The 17,470-nt window shown below is 41.0% G+C and overlaps 1 protein-coding gene across 2 annotated transcripts in view; it reads right to left on the minus strand.

Moving 5' to 3' along the window:
• Positions 1–17,470, minus strand: part of htr7.L (5-hydroxytryptamine (serotonin) receptor 7, adenylate cyclase-coupled.L) — a 68,928-nt gene that overhangs the window by 14,190 nt on the left and 37,268 nt on the right. The window contains exons 2-3 of one of the 2 annotated variants that reach the window (XM_041568753.1): positions 13,169–13,918; positions 11,848–11,927 (exon numbers count right to left, since the gene is read on the minus strand). In XM_041568753.1, coding sequence (XP_041424687.1) covers positions 11,885–11,927; positions 13,169–13,918 — 793 coding nt within the window. In that variant the 3' untranslated portion in view covers positions 11,848–11,884. Of the gene's footprint in view, positions 1–11,847; positions 11,931–13,168; positions 13,919–17,470 lie in introns of both variants that reach the window. The other variant, XM_018225324.2, reaches the window with a different exon arrangement.

Here is a 17,470-nt window from a genome sequence, read left to right on the forward strand (position 1 = left end):
TCGAATATTCAAATGATTTTTACTTCGAATCGAAGTAAATTCGAAGTCATAGTATCCTATTCGATGGTCGAAGTATTCAAATTACTTCGACATTTGAACTTTTTGAACCCTGAAAATTCACTCGAGCTTAGTAAGGGCGTTCAGCCGCAGGGAAGCGCAGGAATAGACGCATTACATTTTTTCCAATGGGGCTGTACTCACACAGGCACGTGTAGGCGCCAAACGCAGGTTGAGATGCAACATGCTGCATTTTTCCTGCGTTCGGCGCCTACACGCGCCTGTGTGAATACAGCCCCATTGGAAAAAATGTAATGCGTCTATTCCTGCACTCCCCTGCGACTGAACGCAGAAAAACGGAACGCAGGGGAGCGCAGGTAAAAACGCTCGTGAGTAAGAGCCCTTAATCTGCCCCTTAGAGGTTATTTACTAAAGTCTGAATGTTAAAATCTCAAAAAAATTTGTTTTTTTTTCTTTAAAACACTAAATTTTTTAGAGGAAAATAAATCTAAAATTATCAAAAGATTTTTTATACCCCAATGCTGCAAAAAGCCAGAATCTGAAAATCCACCATCTCACACCTGTCAAGGTCCTGTATAAGTCAATGGAAGAGGCACCAATCTCAAATTGAAGTTATCATGGTCTGCGCTGGGTTTAGCTTTTTCAGAGTTTTCGGGCAAAAACTTGAAAAACCAAAGCAATTCAGGAAAAAACCCGAATTCGAGCAATTCGTGTTTTTGCTTGATTTTGAGTTTTTCCACAATCCGATTAAATCGATTTTTTCTTATAATAAATAAGCTAAAATCGGGGAGTTTGGTTGTGGTTTTTTAAAGAGATAAATTCAGATTTTAGTAAATAACCCCCTTAAAAGCAGCCTCTCACAAACTGATTTCAGTCAGTGTCCCTACATGTTGTAAAGCAACAATAACACTAACATCATGTAAAGTTCATTTTAGCACATGTTCGCAGATACAGATCGAAATTTCTATTTCTTGATAAAATCTTGCTTTCTAATATTTTTAACAGGCCCAAAGCATCTGCACTTCCAATAGTCCGCTCTCACAGCTGTATTTATTTTATTATCATACGATACAAGAGCAAGTGATAAGGTCAAGTTATGCTACTTCCCCTATCCTGGTAAAAAAAAACATTCCTATATTTGCATAATAAGCAGTTTGAGAAGATGCTGAATATACCAATGTTTACTCATGCAGGATTGATTGTGTGGCTATTAACTTTTCTTCATATACGTTTGCTCATTAGCAGCTCGAATAACCATCCCGCAGTAGATCATGTGCTGCATTTTCAGCCCCTGTGATGCCCCCAAACAGCTGCATTCAGACATACAAAGTGGCGTCTGCAACTGCGCTTCCTGTCTGTAATCTGAAATAGCAAAGCAGCTGTCAATCTCAGAGCCAAACATTGTTGGAAAAAGATGCCTAGTGCTGTGTACGATTTCTTGACTCCTATTCTTGGTTTAATTCCCCAGATGTATCTCTTTGCATTATTAATTCAGTTTCTGAACACTAGTATATAAGTGGAAGCTCGGAATGAATTCCTATCAGTATTGCTCTGCATGTCACCGCACAAGGGGGTAAATTTACTAAGCAGCGAAAATTTGCCAGCGACGACTTCACAGTCATCGCTAAAAATTCACTCAGACAACGCTGATTTACTAGAATGCGAAGTTGCGTCCAGGACGCCGAATTTTCGCTAGCATTACTTCGGCAATCAAAGCGAAGATGAGCTATCGTTCAATTATGCCAAGCGCAACTTCGTTAGAGGTCTTTGCTCAGGCTAATTTGCATACGGCGGCAAGTTAAAGTAGAATGGACGCAGCAAATACATTACATTACACAAGTCCAGGGAACCTTAATAAAGATAATAGAGTAGTTATAATGCCCTACACATGAGCCCACTGTATAGTTTATGTTCCATATGTTAGAAAATGTATGGGGAACCCAGTTATCCAAGAAAAATTTTTAAGGACTTTTGCAGGCTATCCACTAAAAATATGATGTAAGTAACAGAAGATTGAGAAAGATCTATTCACTCTGTTGCACTTCGCCTGGTCTGAGCTGGTGAAGGCAAGTGCGAAAGAGGTAACGTTCAGTAAAATCCGCCTCTTTGAATTTGCAGAGTAACGTCCATTCGCCAGAGTGAAAATTTGCCTGCCGATAGAGTGCGAATGAGCAAAAGCGTCTGTCTCTTTCGCTATCGAAGTTATGCCTGTGCCTGTTAGTAAAGTGCCTGAAAGTGGTAATGCTGGCGAATGTTCGACAGCGTAAATTACTTCGCCCATTACTTACTTCGTCTTGGTGCAGTAAATCTGCCCCAAGGAGCCTATATTGGCGTTCTTGGAAGAGTTACCCCTGCAGTTTTACCAAAATTAAAGGGGTCGTTCACATTTGAGTTTACTTTTAGTATGACATAGATTTGCAATCGGTTTTCATTTTTTACTATTTGTGTTTTTTGAATTATTTCGCTTTTTATTCAGCAGCTCTCCAGTTTGCAATTTTAGCAGTCTGGTTACTAAGGTCCAAATTACCCTATCAACCATGTATTGATTGGAATATGAACAGCAGAGGGCCTGAATAGAAAAATGAGTAATACAAAGTAGTGTTAAGAAATGTGTAGCTTTACAGAGTATTTGTTGTTTAGATGGGGTCAGTGACCCCCATTTGAAAGCTGGAAAGAGTCAGAAGAAGAAGAGGACAAATAATTTAAAAACTATAAAAAAATAAATAATGAAGACCAATTTAAAAATTGCTTAGAATTAGTTATTCTATAACATACTAAAAATTAACTTAAAGGAGAACTAAATCCCTCTAATATGAAAAGCCCCTTCCACTACCCTCCATAGTGTCCCCTCCCTGCTTCTGCCCCACATAGGCATTAGTGAAAAATGAGCCCCTAATTTTGAAACTCACGTATCTGTGCAGAGGAGCTAAAGGGCGCCATCTTCCGCATCTTCAGTTTTCTTCAGATCCTCTTCCTTCCCCTTGGCCATTTCCAACAAATATCTCTGTGTCGGTGTTCCCTACCGGAAGAAAACCAAGATGCGAAAGAGCACCCTTGAGCTCCTTTGCACTACTCTGCACAGATATATAAGTTTCACAATTAGGGGTACATTTTTCACGAATGCACTATACGTGGCAGAAGCAGGGAGGGGGCACTATGGTAGTAGAAGGGGGGGAATAGTTCTTTTTTAAAGGTGAAACACTCCTTTAAAAAATCAAGACACAAATCTCTTTACATTTTTGTGTTCTCTTCTCGAGTTTCAAATTTAATTTTTTTCAGAAGACTTCTCGTCGTTAACATACATATGCTATCCTGTTTAGCTCTGCTTTGTTCTCCAGAATTTTTAATTATAGCATTCAAATGAGGATTAATTTATAGTATCCATCCATTAAAAATATTCCAAGGCTGAATACCTCTGGTGGCTTTGTTTATGCTCAGTCATCCAACCGATGTTGAAAGAAGGATATAAGGGGTCATTTACTCTGACCTGGACATAGGAGCAAGAATACTTAAGGGTTTGTTTCCAGGGTTTGGCTGTGCACCTAAATCCAGGGCAAGGTGCAGAACACAGCAAAATTGGGCACAAGTCACCCCTGTCCTTAAGCCCATAGTCTTTTAGGGGACTATAAAAATTAGTTACCAGTCAAAAGTTATATTTTAGGTTATGAAATCCCCAAGTCTATTTACCTGATACTTTTGTAAACATTATTTAAATGACATTTGATTATACTTAAAGGGGAAGTAAAGTCTAAAATAGAATAAGCCTAGAAATTATGTATTTTGTATACTAAACATAAACATGAACTTACTTCACCACAAGCCTAATCAAACAAATTATTTATGCTTTCAAAGTTGGCCACAGGGGGTCACCATCTTTTAACTTTGTTAAACATCTTTGCAAGACCAAGACTGTGCACATGCTCATTGTGGTCTGGGCTGCTTAGGGTCATATATGATCAAAACAGCACAAGTCAAATAATATCTGGCAGAAGCCGATACAGCAAGAATAATAATCAGAATATACAGACTGCACTGGGTCCTGTGTTGTCATGCAATCTAATGTGGATTTTATAGTTTTTGCATTGTTTGATGCAAACTTTCTCCAGCTCTGCTTAACCAGTGGCTGCAGCAACATAATCCTCCAATTAGAATCCCAGTTTATCTGTTTAAATCTGGCTCCATGATCTTTGTCCCTGCAACTAGAGTTGGAAACATTTAAGGGGATGTAAAGGCAAAAATAAAATCCAATACAAATCTCTACACAGTCGCCGACTGCTCTACAGGGAAACAAACAAATTTGCTTGAGTTCTGCATCACTGGGAAGTAAGGCGGGGCTCCCCCTGCTGTTCATAAGTATGATTGTTTCCCTGCAATGCAGTTAGGGACCATCTGACAATTCCTGTCCACAGCAGTAAATGAAGGGAAAATTGCACTGCGTGCAGTCAGGTTCCTTGTAAAAACAGTACACATTTTTTAATTAAAGTATATTGGAGATAGGTTTCTTTTTCATTAAAGAAAGTAAAAATGGGATTTTATTTTTTTGCCTTTACATGCCCTTTAAGTTTCTATTGTTCGATCCACTGATCTTTGTTGAGAAGGTTCCAGTTTAATGCATATTCTCTGGATGCCCCCACATATTAACCCCCATATGTAATAAAATGCACCAGCCCATGTGCAGCAACTAATGAGATGCTTCATTTTAAACATGTGATCATTAAACATTTCTTGCTGATTGGTTGCTATAGGTAACTAGATTAGTAGCAACTTTGCACCCTTTTTTCCCCAGTCCTCTCCATGTCAACAACGTTCTGGGATAGGTCCCTCCCTCTCCTAATTGTAGAACCCACCCATTAATTAATTAATAAATACTTACCCCCAACACCCACCGGCGTCTTTTTTTGGGTTCTTTTTGTCTCTCTCCTAGCTCCTTGCAGGAGCTCGTTTGTTCTTTTTCCAGAGGTGTAGCAGGGGGCTGTCGTAGTACGTCCCAGGGACGGAGTTTTTTGGCTGGTGTTTAGCCTTTTTCTCCGACAGCAGAGCCTCTCTCTCTCTTTTTCCCATAGAGAAGCCGTCCGCTGTGGTCCCCCTGTTCCCTAGCCTATACCGGCCCCTGTTGGTGCCCGGCGGCTCGGGGCTCATTCCCTCACCCGGACTCTGTGAGTATTTTGGGGAACAGGGGGGATGGCGGCAGTCAGGGAAACATTTTGCGGCTTTCGGCAAGGTCTATTGCCGATAGAGAAGAGAGAGAGCGTGGGACCCGGAACTTCCGCATACGTCACCTTTGCGGATCAAGCGGCGGTATGGTTCCGGGTCGGGAGCATCGTCTCTCTCTCTCTCTCTCGTCCCCTGCTAGGCGCCTCCGCGCCGATTGGCTCCGGCAGGGGGGCGGGGCCCTTGGCCTTATTAGGGGACAGGAAGCAGCGGTCCGTGTAAGCTCTTTCTAGCTCGGCTGACCACACGCTGCTCCTGCCTCGTGGTTAAGTTTTTCTCGGTAGGTAGGGGAGCAGTAGCCTGTGAACTGGGCTAGGAGCCTGCTAATGCATTTTTAATGCATTTTTCATTTATCTTTTTGTTTTTCTCCTCCTTTTTTGGTAGGTTGCCCAGTTCCTGGTATTGTTCCAGCCGCCATCCCCAGAAAAGTCTACACCCCTGGTTGAGGTAAAAAAAAAAAAAAAAATATATATATATTCTTTTTAGACACTAAACTAATGGAGGGTGAGCAGTCTAAGGCGGGATGCTAGTTAAGCAGTTCCCAAGACTTCTAAATCTTTCTCTCTCTCTCTCTTCTCATCCTGGCAGTGCTATGAGGCCTTCCAGATCCAGAGAAAGATCAAAGGAACAGTCCATCCCCAGGGAGGAAAATGTTCAAACCACGCAGGCCCAATGCCTGGGATGTTCAGAGGCACCTCTGCCGGACAAGAAACTATGCCAGTCATGCCTCAATGCGGCAGCAGGGCAGTCAGCAGGTGCCAGTACAGATATCCTTGCTTGGATAAAGGAAACTGTGGCCAAGGAAGTACAGGCAGCTTCCAAAAACGTGGGGGGACCCTCAGGGGTTTCCATTTCCCCGGAAGAGGAGGGGGACTTCTGGACAAGCTCAGTGCTGGAATCAGATACCGATCATGAAGATGAGTCTCAGCATTCAGCCTTTGACTTCGCCCTAGTTCAGCAATTGATAAGGGCAGTCAGAACCTCCTTAGCTCTGCAATCAGAGGAACAGGCAACTTCTTCCTCTTTTCTTCCCAAGGCCAAGGGATCTGCGCAAGTTTTCCCGCTACATCAAGAAGTATTGGAGCTGGTCAAATCAGAATGGGAATCAGTGTCTAAGAGGAGCTCTACGCAAGCACGATTCAATAAGCTCTATCCATTTAAGGAAGAAGATATGAAGGACATATCTACTCTCCCCAAGGTGGATGCTCCAGTCCTCAACCTATCAAAGAACACTGTTCTTCCTATCGAGGACCAGGCAACATTAAAGGACTCCATGGACAAGAGATTGGAAACAGATTTGAAAAGAGCCTTTCTAGTGGCAGGGGAATCCCTTAAACCAGCAATGGCAAGTCTGTCAGTAGTCAATGCTCTTGAAGTTTGGCTAACTAACATAGAAGCAGCCCTCAAAGAAGGACGCGATAGGACTGACATAATAGAGGGTTTGAAGGAACTCAAGCTGGGGTCCTCATTCCTCATGAACGCCCTTGTTGATCAGATTCATTTGGCTTCCAGATCACTGGCTTTTTCCGTGTCGGCTAGAAGAGCTCTGTGGCTCAGATCCTGGGAAGCGGACTCAGCCTCTAAATTCGCATTATGCTCCTTGCCCTTCCAGGGTCAGACACTTTTCGGCAAGAAATTGGAAGACTTAATTTCAAAGGCTTCAGGAGGTAAAAGCCAGCTGATGCCTCAGAAAAGAAAGAGAAGATACCCCAATAAACAGTCGGCCAGAGGCAGAGGCACATTCAGATCTAGATCTCCCCCATACGATCAACAGAATTTTCATTCCAGAAGCAACAATCCAAGAGCAGGTAGCTGGAGAGGGGGACAATCAGGATTCTTTAGGGTGGCAAGAGGTAGATCCTCCAGCAATCCTAGGAAACAATTCTGAAGGTGGTGCTCCCCAGGGGCAAACAGTAGGGGCAAGACTGACACTGTTTCGAACCGCCTGGGAGAAATCGATAGAAGACAAGTGGATTCTCAGCATTATTCGAGAAGGTTACAGGTTGGAGTTCAAACATCTTCCTTCTCCATGTTTTCATCCTTCACCTCTTCCAGCCTGCCCAATAAAGAGAAGGAGTCTCCGGTCATGTCTACTAGCTCTAAAGTCTCAGAGAGTTATTTCCCAGGTCCCAAGAAACGAATGGGGACAGGGAAACTATTCGATTTTCTTTATAGTACAAAAGCATTCGGGTGCTTGGCGTCCGATTCTGGACTTAAACAGTGTCAATCGGGCCTTGAGGGTACAAAGGTTCCGAATGGAATCCATAGACTCGGTCAAAAACGCAATTGCACCAAGAGATTGGATGTGTTCACTGGATATCAGGGATGCTTATCACCATGTGCCGGTCTGCAGAGAAGACAGAAGGTTCCTCCGATTCAAGGTGGGAGACGCTCACGTTCAATTCAGGTGTCTTCCCTTCGGCCTCTCCACAGCACCAAGGGTGTTTTCAAAGGTCATGGTCACTCTTATAGCCCACCTGCGTTGGCAGGGCATCCGAGTGTTTCATTATTTGGACGACCTCATTATCCTAGCCTCTACGCAGGCCCAAGCTGTCAACCCCAGAGACAGGGTGATGGAGTTTCTCAGATCCCACGGATGGACCCTGAACCTACAAAAGAGTCAATTGCATCCAGCTCAAGTGCTACAATACTTGGGCGCAATCTTGGACTCCAGGGAAGGTACAATTTCATTGTCCAGAGAAAGACAGGAAGCCCTCAGGAAAGAGGTTGCATCCATCCTGGAGTGTCACAAGAATCTTGGGGATGATGTCATCCACCATAGGGCTGGTTCCCTGGGCCCATTGGAGAATGAGGCAACTTCAGCATGCATTTATTCATCAATGGGACGGTTACAGCAAGGATCAACAGATAGAGATTTGCTCCGCAGTGGTCCCAGACTTACTCTGGTGGACGGAGCCCCAGCATCTGTCCCGAGGTTCCGAACTGTTTCCAAGAGCCTGGACTGTAATATCTACAGATGCATCTGGAAGAGGATGGGGGGCTCAGCTAGGCGCCCAGGTAGCTCAAGGATCATGGCCAGCACCTTGGTCAGAAGAGCCATCAAATGTCTTAGAGCTAAGGGCCATTCATCAAGCCTGCCTATATTTTCAGGATCAGCTTGGAGGCTCAAGACTAAAAATAAGATGCGACAATACAACGGCGGTGTCCTATATCAGAAGACAAGGGGGAACAAGAAGTCCTTTCCTTATGGCAGAGGTGGAACCAATCTTTCAGTGGGCAACAGTGATAGATTTCACGGCAGTATATCTTCCAGGGAAGTTGAACAAGGCTGCGGATTTTCTCAGCAGGTATGCAGTGGGAAGGCACAATTGGAGTCTCAATCAAGAGATTTTCAGGACTCTAGTTCGCATATGGGGACAGCCGGTCATAGACCTCATGGCCTCATCCACAAATTCCAAATGTCCCCTCTTCTTCTCGAGGGAGCCAGATCCGATGGCTCTAGCAGTGGATGCTCTTTCCCAGAGATGGACTCACCGTTTGTGCTACGTCTTTCCTCCTCTTCCTCTAATACAAGCAGTGATTCAGAAGATCAAGCAGGACCAAGCAGAGGTGGTTTGCATCGCTCCAGCCTGGCCAAGAAGACCTTGGTTCACGGATCTGGTTCAGCTCTCGAAGGACCGTCCTTGGAAACTCCCAATGTCAGAGAATCTTCTAGTCCAAGGGCCTTTCAGACATCCAGATCCAGGTCCTCTGGCTCTCATGGCGTGGAGGTTGAGCGGCAGACCTTAGAGTCCCAAGGGCTGTCCCAAAGCGTTATTCAAACCCTATTAAGATCCAGGAAATCTTCAACAAACTCAAGATATTCAAAGGTCTGGGACACTTTCACGAACTGTCGAAGGTCGTCGCTATCTCTGCCAGTTTCTGTCGCAGAAGTCTTGGAATTTTTGCAGTCAGGAATGGAAAGGGAATTATCTGTCAGTACCCTGAGAACTCAAGTTTCTGCAATATCTGCAGTCTCAGGAGTAAAATGGGCTCAACACCCCTTGGTGTCCCGATTTTTTAAGGCAGCGATTAGGATCTTACCAGCAAGAAGACCAAGGTGTCCCAATTGGGATCTTCCTAGGGTTCTCAAGATGCTGTCATCACCTCCATTCGACACAATGGATTCTCTCTCAATGTGGTTATTGACGGTTAAGGCGGCCTTTTTAGTGGCCATTACCTCAGCTAAAAGAGTAGGGGAACTGCAGGCACTTAGCTTTTCTCCAGACAGTCCTACTTTCTTACCAGATCGAGTCATCCTAAGGTTCATACCATCCTTCAAGCCTAAGGTGGTTTCGCAATTTCATCTCAGGGATGAGTTAGTTTTACCAGCTTTTCCGAAGGAATCAGCTTCACCAGATTTGCAAGCCCTGGATGTGGCGGAAAACATTCGAATCTACTGCGAAAGAACAGATTCAATCAGGAAGTCGGATAGACTCTTTGTTATCCCGGCTGGTTCAAGGAAGGGGAATCCAGCCTCATCCAGATCCATTTCCCATTGGATAAAGTGGGTAATCAAAAGAGCCTATTCTTCCGCGGACCTCCCGGAGCCATCTGAAGTAAGAGCGCACTCAACCAGGGGACACGCAGCTTCCTGGGCGGCAGAAGCAGGGGTTCCATTAGAGGTGATCTGCAGAGCAGCATCTTGGTCTACGCCTTGTACTTTCATTGCTCATTATAGGCTGGACGTGAGAGCTTCTGAATATTCCCTTTTTGGGGCTAAAGTCCTTAAATCTGCCTCCTCAAAAAATTAAAACATGATTGCAGCATCTTTGTCTATGAGGCGTTATTTTTTCTTCCCACCCTGGGACAGTGAACTTGCTACGTCCCAGAACGTTGTTGACATGGAGAGGACTGGGGAAAAGGGAAAATTGTATCATACTTACCGTAATTTTCCTTTCCTGGTCCTCTCCATGTCAAGGTTACCCTACCCAGTGTATTTTGGATATTTTACGAACTTGTAACTAGACGTCGGTGGGTGTTGGGGGTAAGTATTTATTAATTAATTAATGGGTGGGTTCTACAATTAGGAGAGGGAGGGACCTATCCCAGAACGTTGTTGACATGGAGAGGACCAGGAAAGGAAAATTACGGTAAGTATGATACAATTTTCCCTTATTAAATTACCCCATCACTCTCCTAGTCTGTTAAACTTCTAGGCAACACTGAAAAGTACTATTTGTCCTTTATGTTTCATATGAAAACATCTTAAGGTACAAGGCATAATACCTTGTTCTCCAGTTACAGTTCTGTAAAAATAATTACTAACAATTTTGAGGTCAAGAGCTCTGACAAATCTCTATTCTGTTGCTGAATAGATGTAATTAATTTGAATACCAATCTTGCTGTGCTTCAAATAGATCTTATTATGTCCCATACTGTGCAAAAAGTCTTATAATGTTCATTCCATACAGGTAAAAATATGCGATTTGCCAAAATCCATTTTCTTCTATTCAAACATATTTAGAATTCTGTAAATTATACGTTGTCTTCAATCCATTAATTCAAAGATTCTGTATTGAAACTGGTCTGTGTTCTGAAATGCTTCTGTATCTGCAGAGAGGGAAGGGTCAGGATGGCAGATACTGCTCTGGGTGAAAGAGGGAGAGAACTCTACAAAAAGTGCTGCAAATTAGAGATCTTAGAAATTACAAAAAACAGAAACTCATCACAGCAGTACAAAGGAATTTCAGACACAATCCCTGTTTTATATGTTTTTTTTTAAAATATATTTATGATGCATACTTAATTGCACTGTTTCTTTTTTAATATAACGCTGGGCTGGAGTAAGCATGTTTTACTCAGCAGGTTAAAGGGGTTGTTCATCTTTGAGATAACTGTTAGTATGATGCAGAGAATGATATTCTGAGACTATTTGCATTTGGTTTTCATTTTTTATTATTTGTGGTTTTTGAGTTATTCTGCTTTTTATTCAGCTGCTCTCCAGTTTGCAGTTTTCATCAATCTGGTTGCTAGGGCCCAAATTACCCTAGCAACCATGCATCAATCTGAATAAGACACTGGAATATAAATAGGTGAGGGTCTGACTAGAAAGAGGAGTAATAAAAATGAGCAATAATGATAAATGTGTAGCCTTAAGAGTGTTTGCTTTTTAGATGGGGTCAGCAACGCCAAACTTGAAAGCTGCAAAGTGTCAGAAGAAAAAGGCAGATAATTATAAACCTTTAAAAAAATAAACAATGAAGACCAATTGAAAAGTTGCTTAGAATTGGGCATTCTATAACATACTAAAAGTTACCTTAAAGGTGAACCACCGCTTTAAGGGAGTTATTTACTAAAATCTGATTTTATCTCATTATTTTTATAAAAAAACATGACCAAACTCCCATACCCAATTTGACCTTATTATTTGAAAAACTCTAATTAATAGGTTCGGGGGGAAAAACCCTAGGGACCTCTGTCACTGACTTATTCATAACCTCAGCAGGTCTGAAATAGCAGATTATCAGATTCTGGCTTTTTTTTTTTTTTTTAAAACCAAAAACCAGAAAAATATGAGTTTTGCCCCAAAACGCCCAACCAGATAAATTTGAGGTTTAGTATATAACCTCCTAAGTATTTATACAACTGTTAAATGCGTATACAGAAATTACTTACACAATCCATGTTCTTGTCTTGTCATGTTCTTGTCTTGTCACGTGATGCTTCTAAAGTTCTCCCTGCTTTGCCTTCTGGTCCTGCTTACAGAGATCAGAAGAGAAACACTACAATGAACATCACAGGGCTTTTAATGGATTTTTTGTGAGGTTCAGTATTGCATGGGTTAAGTTTCTCCAATGACATGATTTCTACTTGTACTTCAGTACGCTCAGTTTCCAACATTTTTTCAGCAATTAAAGTGTTGCATGACTTCAAGATTACTGCACACTCTTGGAATGTTCTATGGTGCTGGGGGAAATATGATGTGATATTTGATTGAAGTTAATATGTAGAATGTGAAAATGAGTGAACATTTCTTATGGTGGATATGGCAAGTTCTATAGCAGGTAATCCAACGATAGTTCTGATTATGGGTTTCTTTATTAATTTTTAATTTTACGATGTTCCTTTTCAAAAGTATACATTCAATTGAGTTTTATCTTTTTGGTCATCAAGGGCCACCATCCAGGGAGCAGCCAGGATTGCTGTAGGGGTCCAACCACATGTTAAGACTAGGATTGGGTTTTATTCAAAAATAATAGCCCTGGTGGTGCTTACAAAGGTCTGCTGAACTAGTTGTGAGTATGGATCTGTTAACATCAAAATAAGACACGTTTTGGCTATGTCTATGCATTTATCAATTATTTTTTAAAGATCCAGTTGACATTAACGTGTTTTTTTTTGTTCTTGTAAATTCTTGTAAATTGTAGTGCACATAGAACATTTACTAAAATGTAATCCTACAATGTAATTCTTCATTAGTTTTATATTTTAAATATAATAGGATGGCCCAGTGAAAATCCAGCATACCATGGATCTTCTATTTTTTTTTTAAAAAAAAAGCTCTAAAAAAAATCAAGATTTATAAAAGGGGTATTTATTAAGACTCAAATTTTCCCCATTTTTATTAAAACAATGTTGATCTAACTCCACGAATTTACCTAATTTATTAAAAAATAGAAAAAGTCAGTGCGGGAAAAAGTCACAACAAAATTGTGTGTCAAATCGAATTGTGCAACTTTTTCGATTTGATGCTCGAATCATTAGACTTTTTCCATTTAATGCCTACAAAGATACAAAGATATAATAGCTACAAGATACAAATTAATCTAATTGTTAAATTTGTAATGTATAGTACTTGGAACTATCTATTTTTAGCCAAGAGATACTTTTGTGTTTCTATAAATACAAGTCCTAGTGTTTTGCGATGGGAAGATGTGAGAAAGAGAAATGCTAGATAATTCAATGTGTTGACATAGAATATGAGTTTTGTTCTTACAAGGCATGATCAGGCCTTTCTGCTAGCTTCAAAGCCTCATGCATTCCTGCAGCAGACAGCTTCCGGTTGATATTTCTGTACCTGCATTGCAACAGATTTCGATAGGTTGTCCTCAGATCTCTGTTAAAAAAGGCGTAAATAAAAGGGTTTATAAGAGAGTTTGCATATCCCAGCCATAAAAAGGTCCTCTCCAACCATAATGGAATGCAACTGCACTCAGTTCCGCAAATGAAAGGTCTTGCTGTTGAAAGTATAAAAAAAGGTAGCCAGCAAACTGTAAATGCCCCTACAATAATCCCAAGGGTTGTAGCAGCTTTCTGTTCTCTTTTAAAAATAGAAATGTTTTTCCTATCGTTTCTGAGCAGCTTTGAGAGATTTGTACATTCTTCAGACTCCTTATGGATTTTCACATTTCCATTTGCAGAAATCATTCCATCGCTCTCTTCAGGACGGGGAAGTCCAGTAAATTTGTGCTTTGCTGCACTCCTTTTAGCAGCTTTAAAGATCCTGTAGTACATAAAAAGCATCACTGACATTGGAATATAAAAGGCAACTGCTGTGGAGTAGATGGTGTATCCAAAATCCTGGCTGATAAGGCAGACTTTATCGTCATTTACATTCTGGGCCCAGCCAAAGAGAGGAGGTAATGTTATAGAAGCAGAGAGGAGCCAGACACAAAGAATCATTTTGGCCATGCATCTGCCATTCTGTCTCACGGGATATGTAAGTGGCCGGGTGATTCCAAGATACCTAAAAATATACCAAAAAAAGATGTTAAATGGTTACTTACAATCAAAACAAACATAAATTTTGGAAATTACACAGCTGCACACCATTTAAGCAGCACTATGCTAACACAATGAACTTACTGAACTGTGCTGACTTCTATGGAATAACTATAGAATGCTGACACTTTTTAGACCCCGTACTATAACTGTTCAATACATAAGCAAAAGGGACATTCTCCCACGGCCTACCACCAGGCTTTTTATATGGAATAACTTTTGAAAGAAGTAACCCTTAGAGATGGCAGACCTATCCTTTTAATCAACAAGAAGAGCAATATATTTTAATTTCTTACTTCTTCTTTCTATTGGAAAATATGTTCCTAGGGGACTTTTCTAATTAAAAGCTAGCATATTTCATGGAGACTGTGGTATCTCCCTTTTGGCATTATGGTTTTACTTCTCTCATAGTATTGGGTTGGTCTAGGATGGCACAGCTGGGCACCAGCAGAGGCTTGAGAAAGGGTGAGATTAAGCCCGAAATGTTACCTGTTTTTCTGACCTAATAAACACATCTTTTTACTTTTGCGACAAAGAGGTGCTGCAGCTGTATTTTTTCCAGGGCACCAGTAAGCAGTTACCATTTATTTATGCCCTGATTTATTATACAGGGATTTACCTAGTCTGACTCAGTCTCTGCCGTTCACTCCCCTCACCAAGCAGGCATTGCCGTTGCTGATGTCACACGCAATGCGCTGCAGAGAACGGCGCACTCAAATACAATTAACTTATCTTCAGGGACGCGGGCCCCGTCGGGGTGCAGGGGCCATGGTACACTTGCACCCACTGCACCCCCGGTAGTTCCGCCACTGTTTACCTGCTTGAGGGTAGTTCCATCCATCACACATTTCTTTGTGCAATTGGAGCCCACCAATGAGATCTTTGCCCTGAGCCCACTGGTATCTTAAAGTGGCCCTGCCTGTATCGGCTATAAGCAAATACATGTTAAAGTAATACTTCTGAGAAGGGCAAATCTTAGTACAAATCCTAAGTAAATGCAATTTTTGCTTCAAGAAATATCAATAATTGCACAGCAAGGCACAGAGAGCATCTTTAAATGGGGCAAGGTACAAAGTATAAAAATAATAATACTTTGCACTTTGCCTTATTTTTTTGTTATTGTAAATTAGCCTGACGTTCTTCATGTTTTCAGTGTAATCAGGGCTAAGCTTGCCAACTCATCCCTTTAATGCTAGGCACAGTTGAAATCCACATGTTTCCGAGTAGCCCTGGCACATTTAATTCTCCCTTTTATTGGAAAGAGCTGCCTCCAGTCATGGACTGGATCTTTTGGGAGGAGAGCGAAATTCTCCATATGCCCTGGGGGAAGCTCAGAATTTGCTACTGCCCAGGGATGTCAGGTGGGTTCCTACGTCATTAAAAATGAGGGGATCCCAAGGTTAACCTCTTTGGATTCCACTTTCTGGAGGAGCTGGATAAAGCTGAAGAGGAGGTGGTAGGAACGGCTAGTGAGGTCTAGCTCAGGTAATCACTTACTCTAGTGGTGCGGGAAAGGATTCAACTAATTAGTAGAGCATCTAAATGATCCACCAAGAAGAGCAGAATGGATCATTACCCTACATGTTGCCCACCAGCATATGGACTCAAATGGATAGTCCAAGGGATTGCCCAAGTGAAGTATGTCTTTAGGGGCCTGGGGGAGTGATGCTATGAAGCGATCATATTTTATACCTTATAAAAGTAGAATCTGTGAGATAAAAATCTATTGTGATATTCCAGCAACAGTTGTAAAAACTTGTAATAAGGGGCCCTTATAATATCTACATGCACATTTCATGTTCATGTTCTGTATTTCTAGCTGGTTGGGTGTAATAGGTCAAATATAAAATGAAATGAAAATTAAAAAGGATTCGATTCTAATTATCTCATGGCGGATTTTATGGAAGTCTTTACAGCTGTACTAATGGAATGCTATTTACTTACTCGTTGAAATGGCAACTAATCAACATATTAATTCACATCTGTTTTTATGAGTGGGTGAGAGGTTATTTTTTCTATATGAATTCATTATACACGTGTGCCAGCCACATGCTTTAAGGTGCTAAATATTTTGCATATCTAACACTGCTATCACAAAACTGCAAATTACTCTGCAGAGGTTAATTGAAAAAAAAAATAACTTCACAGAACATATCAGCAACTACATTTCAACATACAAACAATTGAGTTTATTAATTTATGTGTGTGTATGTGTATGCACCACTGACTAAGTCCACAGAGTTAACAAATACATTATGGGAAACATAATACATGTATGGGACTTGTTATCCAAAACACTTGGGAAATGGGGTTTTCCAGATAAGGGATCAAATTCGAGCTTTCAGCTTGGGTCTATTCAATCAAATTTTTTCATGAAAAAGAAACCATTCGAGTTATGAATAAAATTAAATTTATTAGTAGCGATAGGCGAATAAATTCGGCAGGCATGGATCAGCTGAGAATTTCCGCGTTTTCCGCCAGCAAATAAATTTGTGAAACTGCGGCAAAAATTTGCAGGCGAAAAATCCACCGCGTCACATAAAAATTGTCATGCGTCACAATTATTTGGACGCCCATTGACTTTAATGTATTTGGACAAAATAGTCATGCGAATAAAAATTGTTGCACGTCAATTATTTTGACCCTATTGACTTCGATGCATTTCGCAAATTTTCGGTCGTTTCACACATATTTCAGTAAATTCGCAATTGTTTTTTGGCGAACCACCACAGAATCACCCATCACTGTTTATAAGAGTTTTAAAAAATTCACATTACTAATTAAGTAAAATTCAACCATTAATAAATAAACCCCCTTAGTATTACGCAGAGAGTGATATTCTGAGATATTTTGCAATTGTTTTTCATTATTTGTGGTTTTTGACCTTTTTACTCACCTCTCTCTAGCTTAAAATTTCAGCAAGCTAGTTGCTGGGGTCTAACGTACCCTAGCAACCATGCACTGATTTGAATAAGAGACTGGAACATAAATAGGAGAGGGCCTGAATAGAAAGACGAGTAATAAAAAGCAGCAATAATATATATTTATAGCTTTAGAGAGCATTTGCTTTTAGATGGGGTCAGTGTTTCCCATTTGAAAGCTGGAAAGAGTCAGAAGAAAAAGGCAAATAATTAAACAACTATTTAAAGAATGATGAAGACCAATTGAAATGTTGCCTAGAGTTGACCATTCTATAACATGCTAAATGTAAACTTATACTGCCAAAATGATGAAGACCAATTGAAAAGTTGCCTAGAATTGGCCCATCTATAACATATAACGTTAACCTAAAAGTGAACCTATACTGCCATTTGTTTTATAGACCTGAATTCGCTAACATGGGTATGGTGAGAGATGCAAATATGAATCCTTTGTTTACCTCCTGCTTCATGTGCCTATAGGAGGAGTGGACCTATTTTAAAGAATATGCCCAGTAACAAATGGCGTTAGTGACAGTTCTGGAATGTCCTCATTGGTCAGCTTACACAAGATGGTTTAATATGTAGGTGCAAATTCA

Source organism: Xenopus laevis, chromosome 7L, assembly GCF_017654675.1.
Source record: "Xenopus laevis strain J_2021 chromosome 7L, Xenopus_laevis_v10.1, whole genome shotgun sequence".
Classification (NCBI taxonomy): domain Eukaryota; kingdom Metazoa; phylum Chordata; class Amphibia; order Anura; family Pipidae; genus Xenopus; species Xenopus laevis.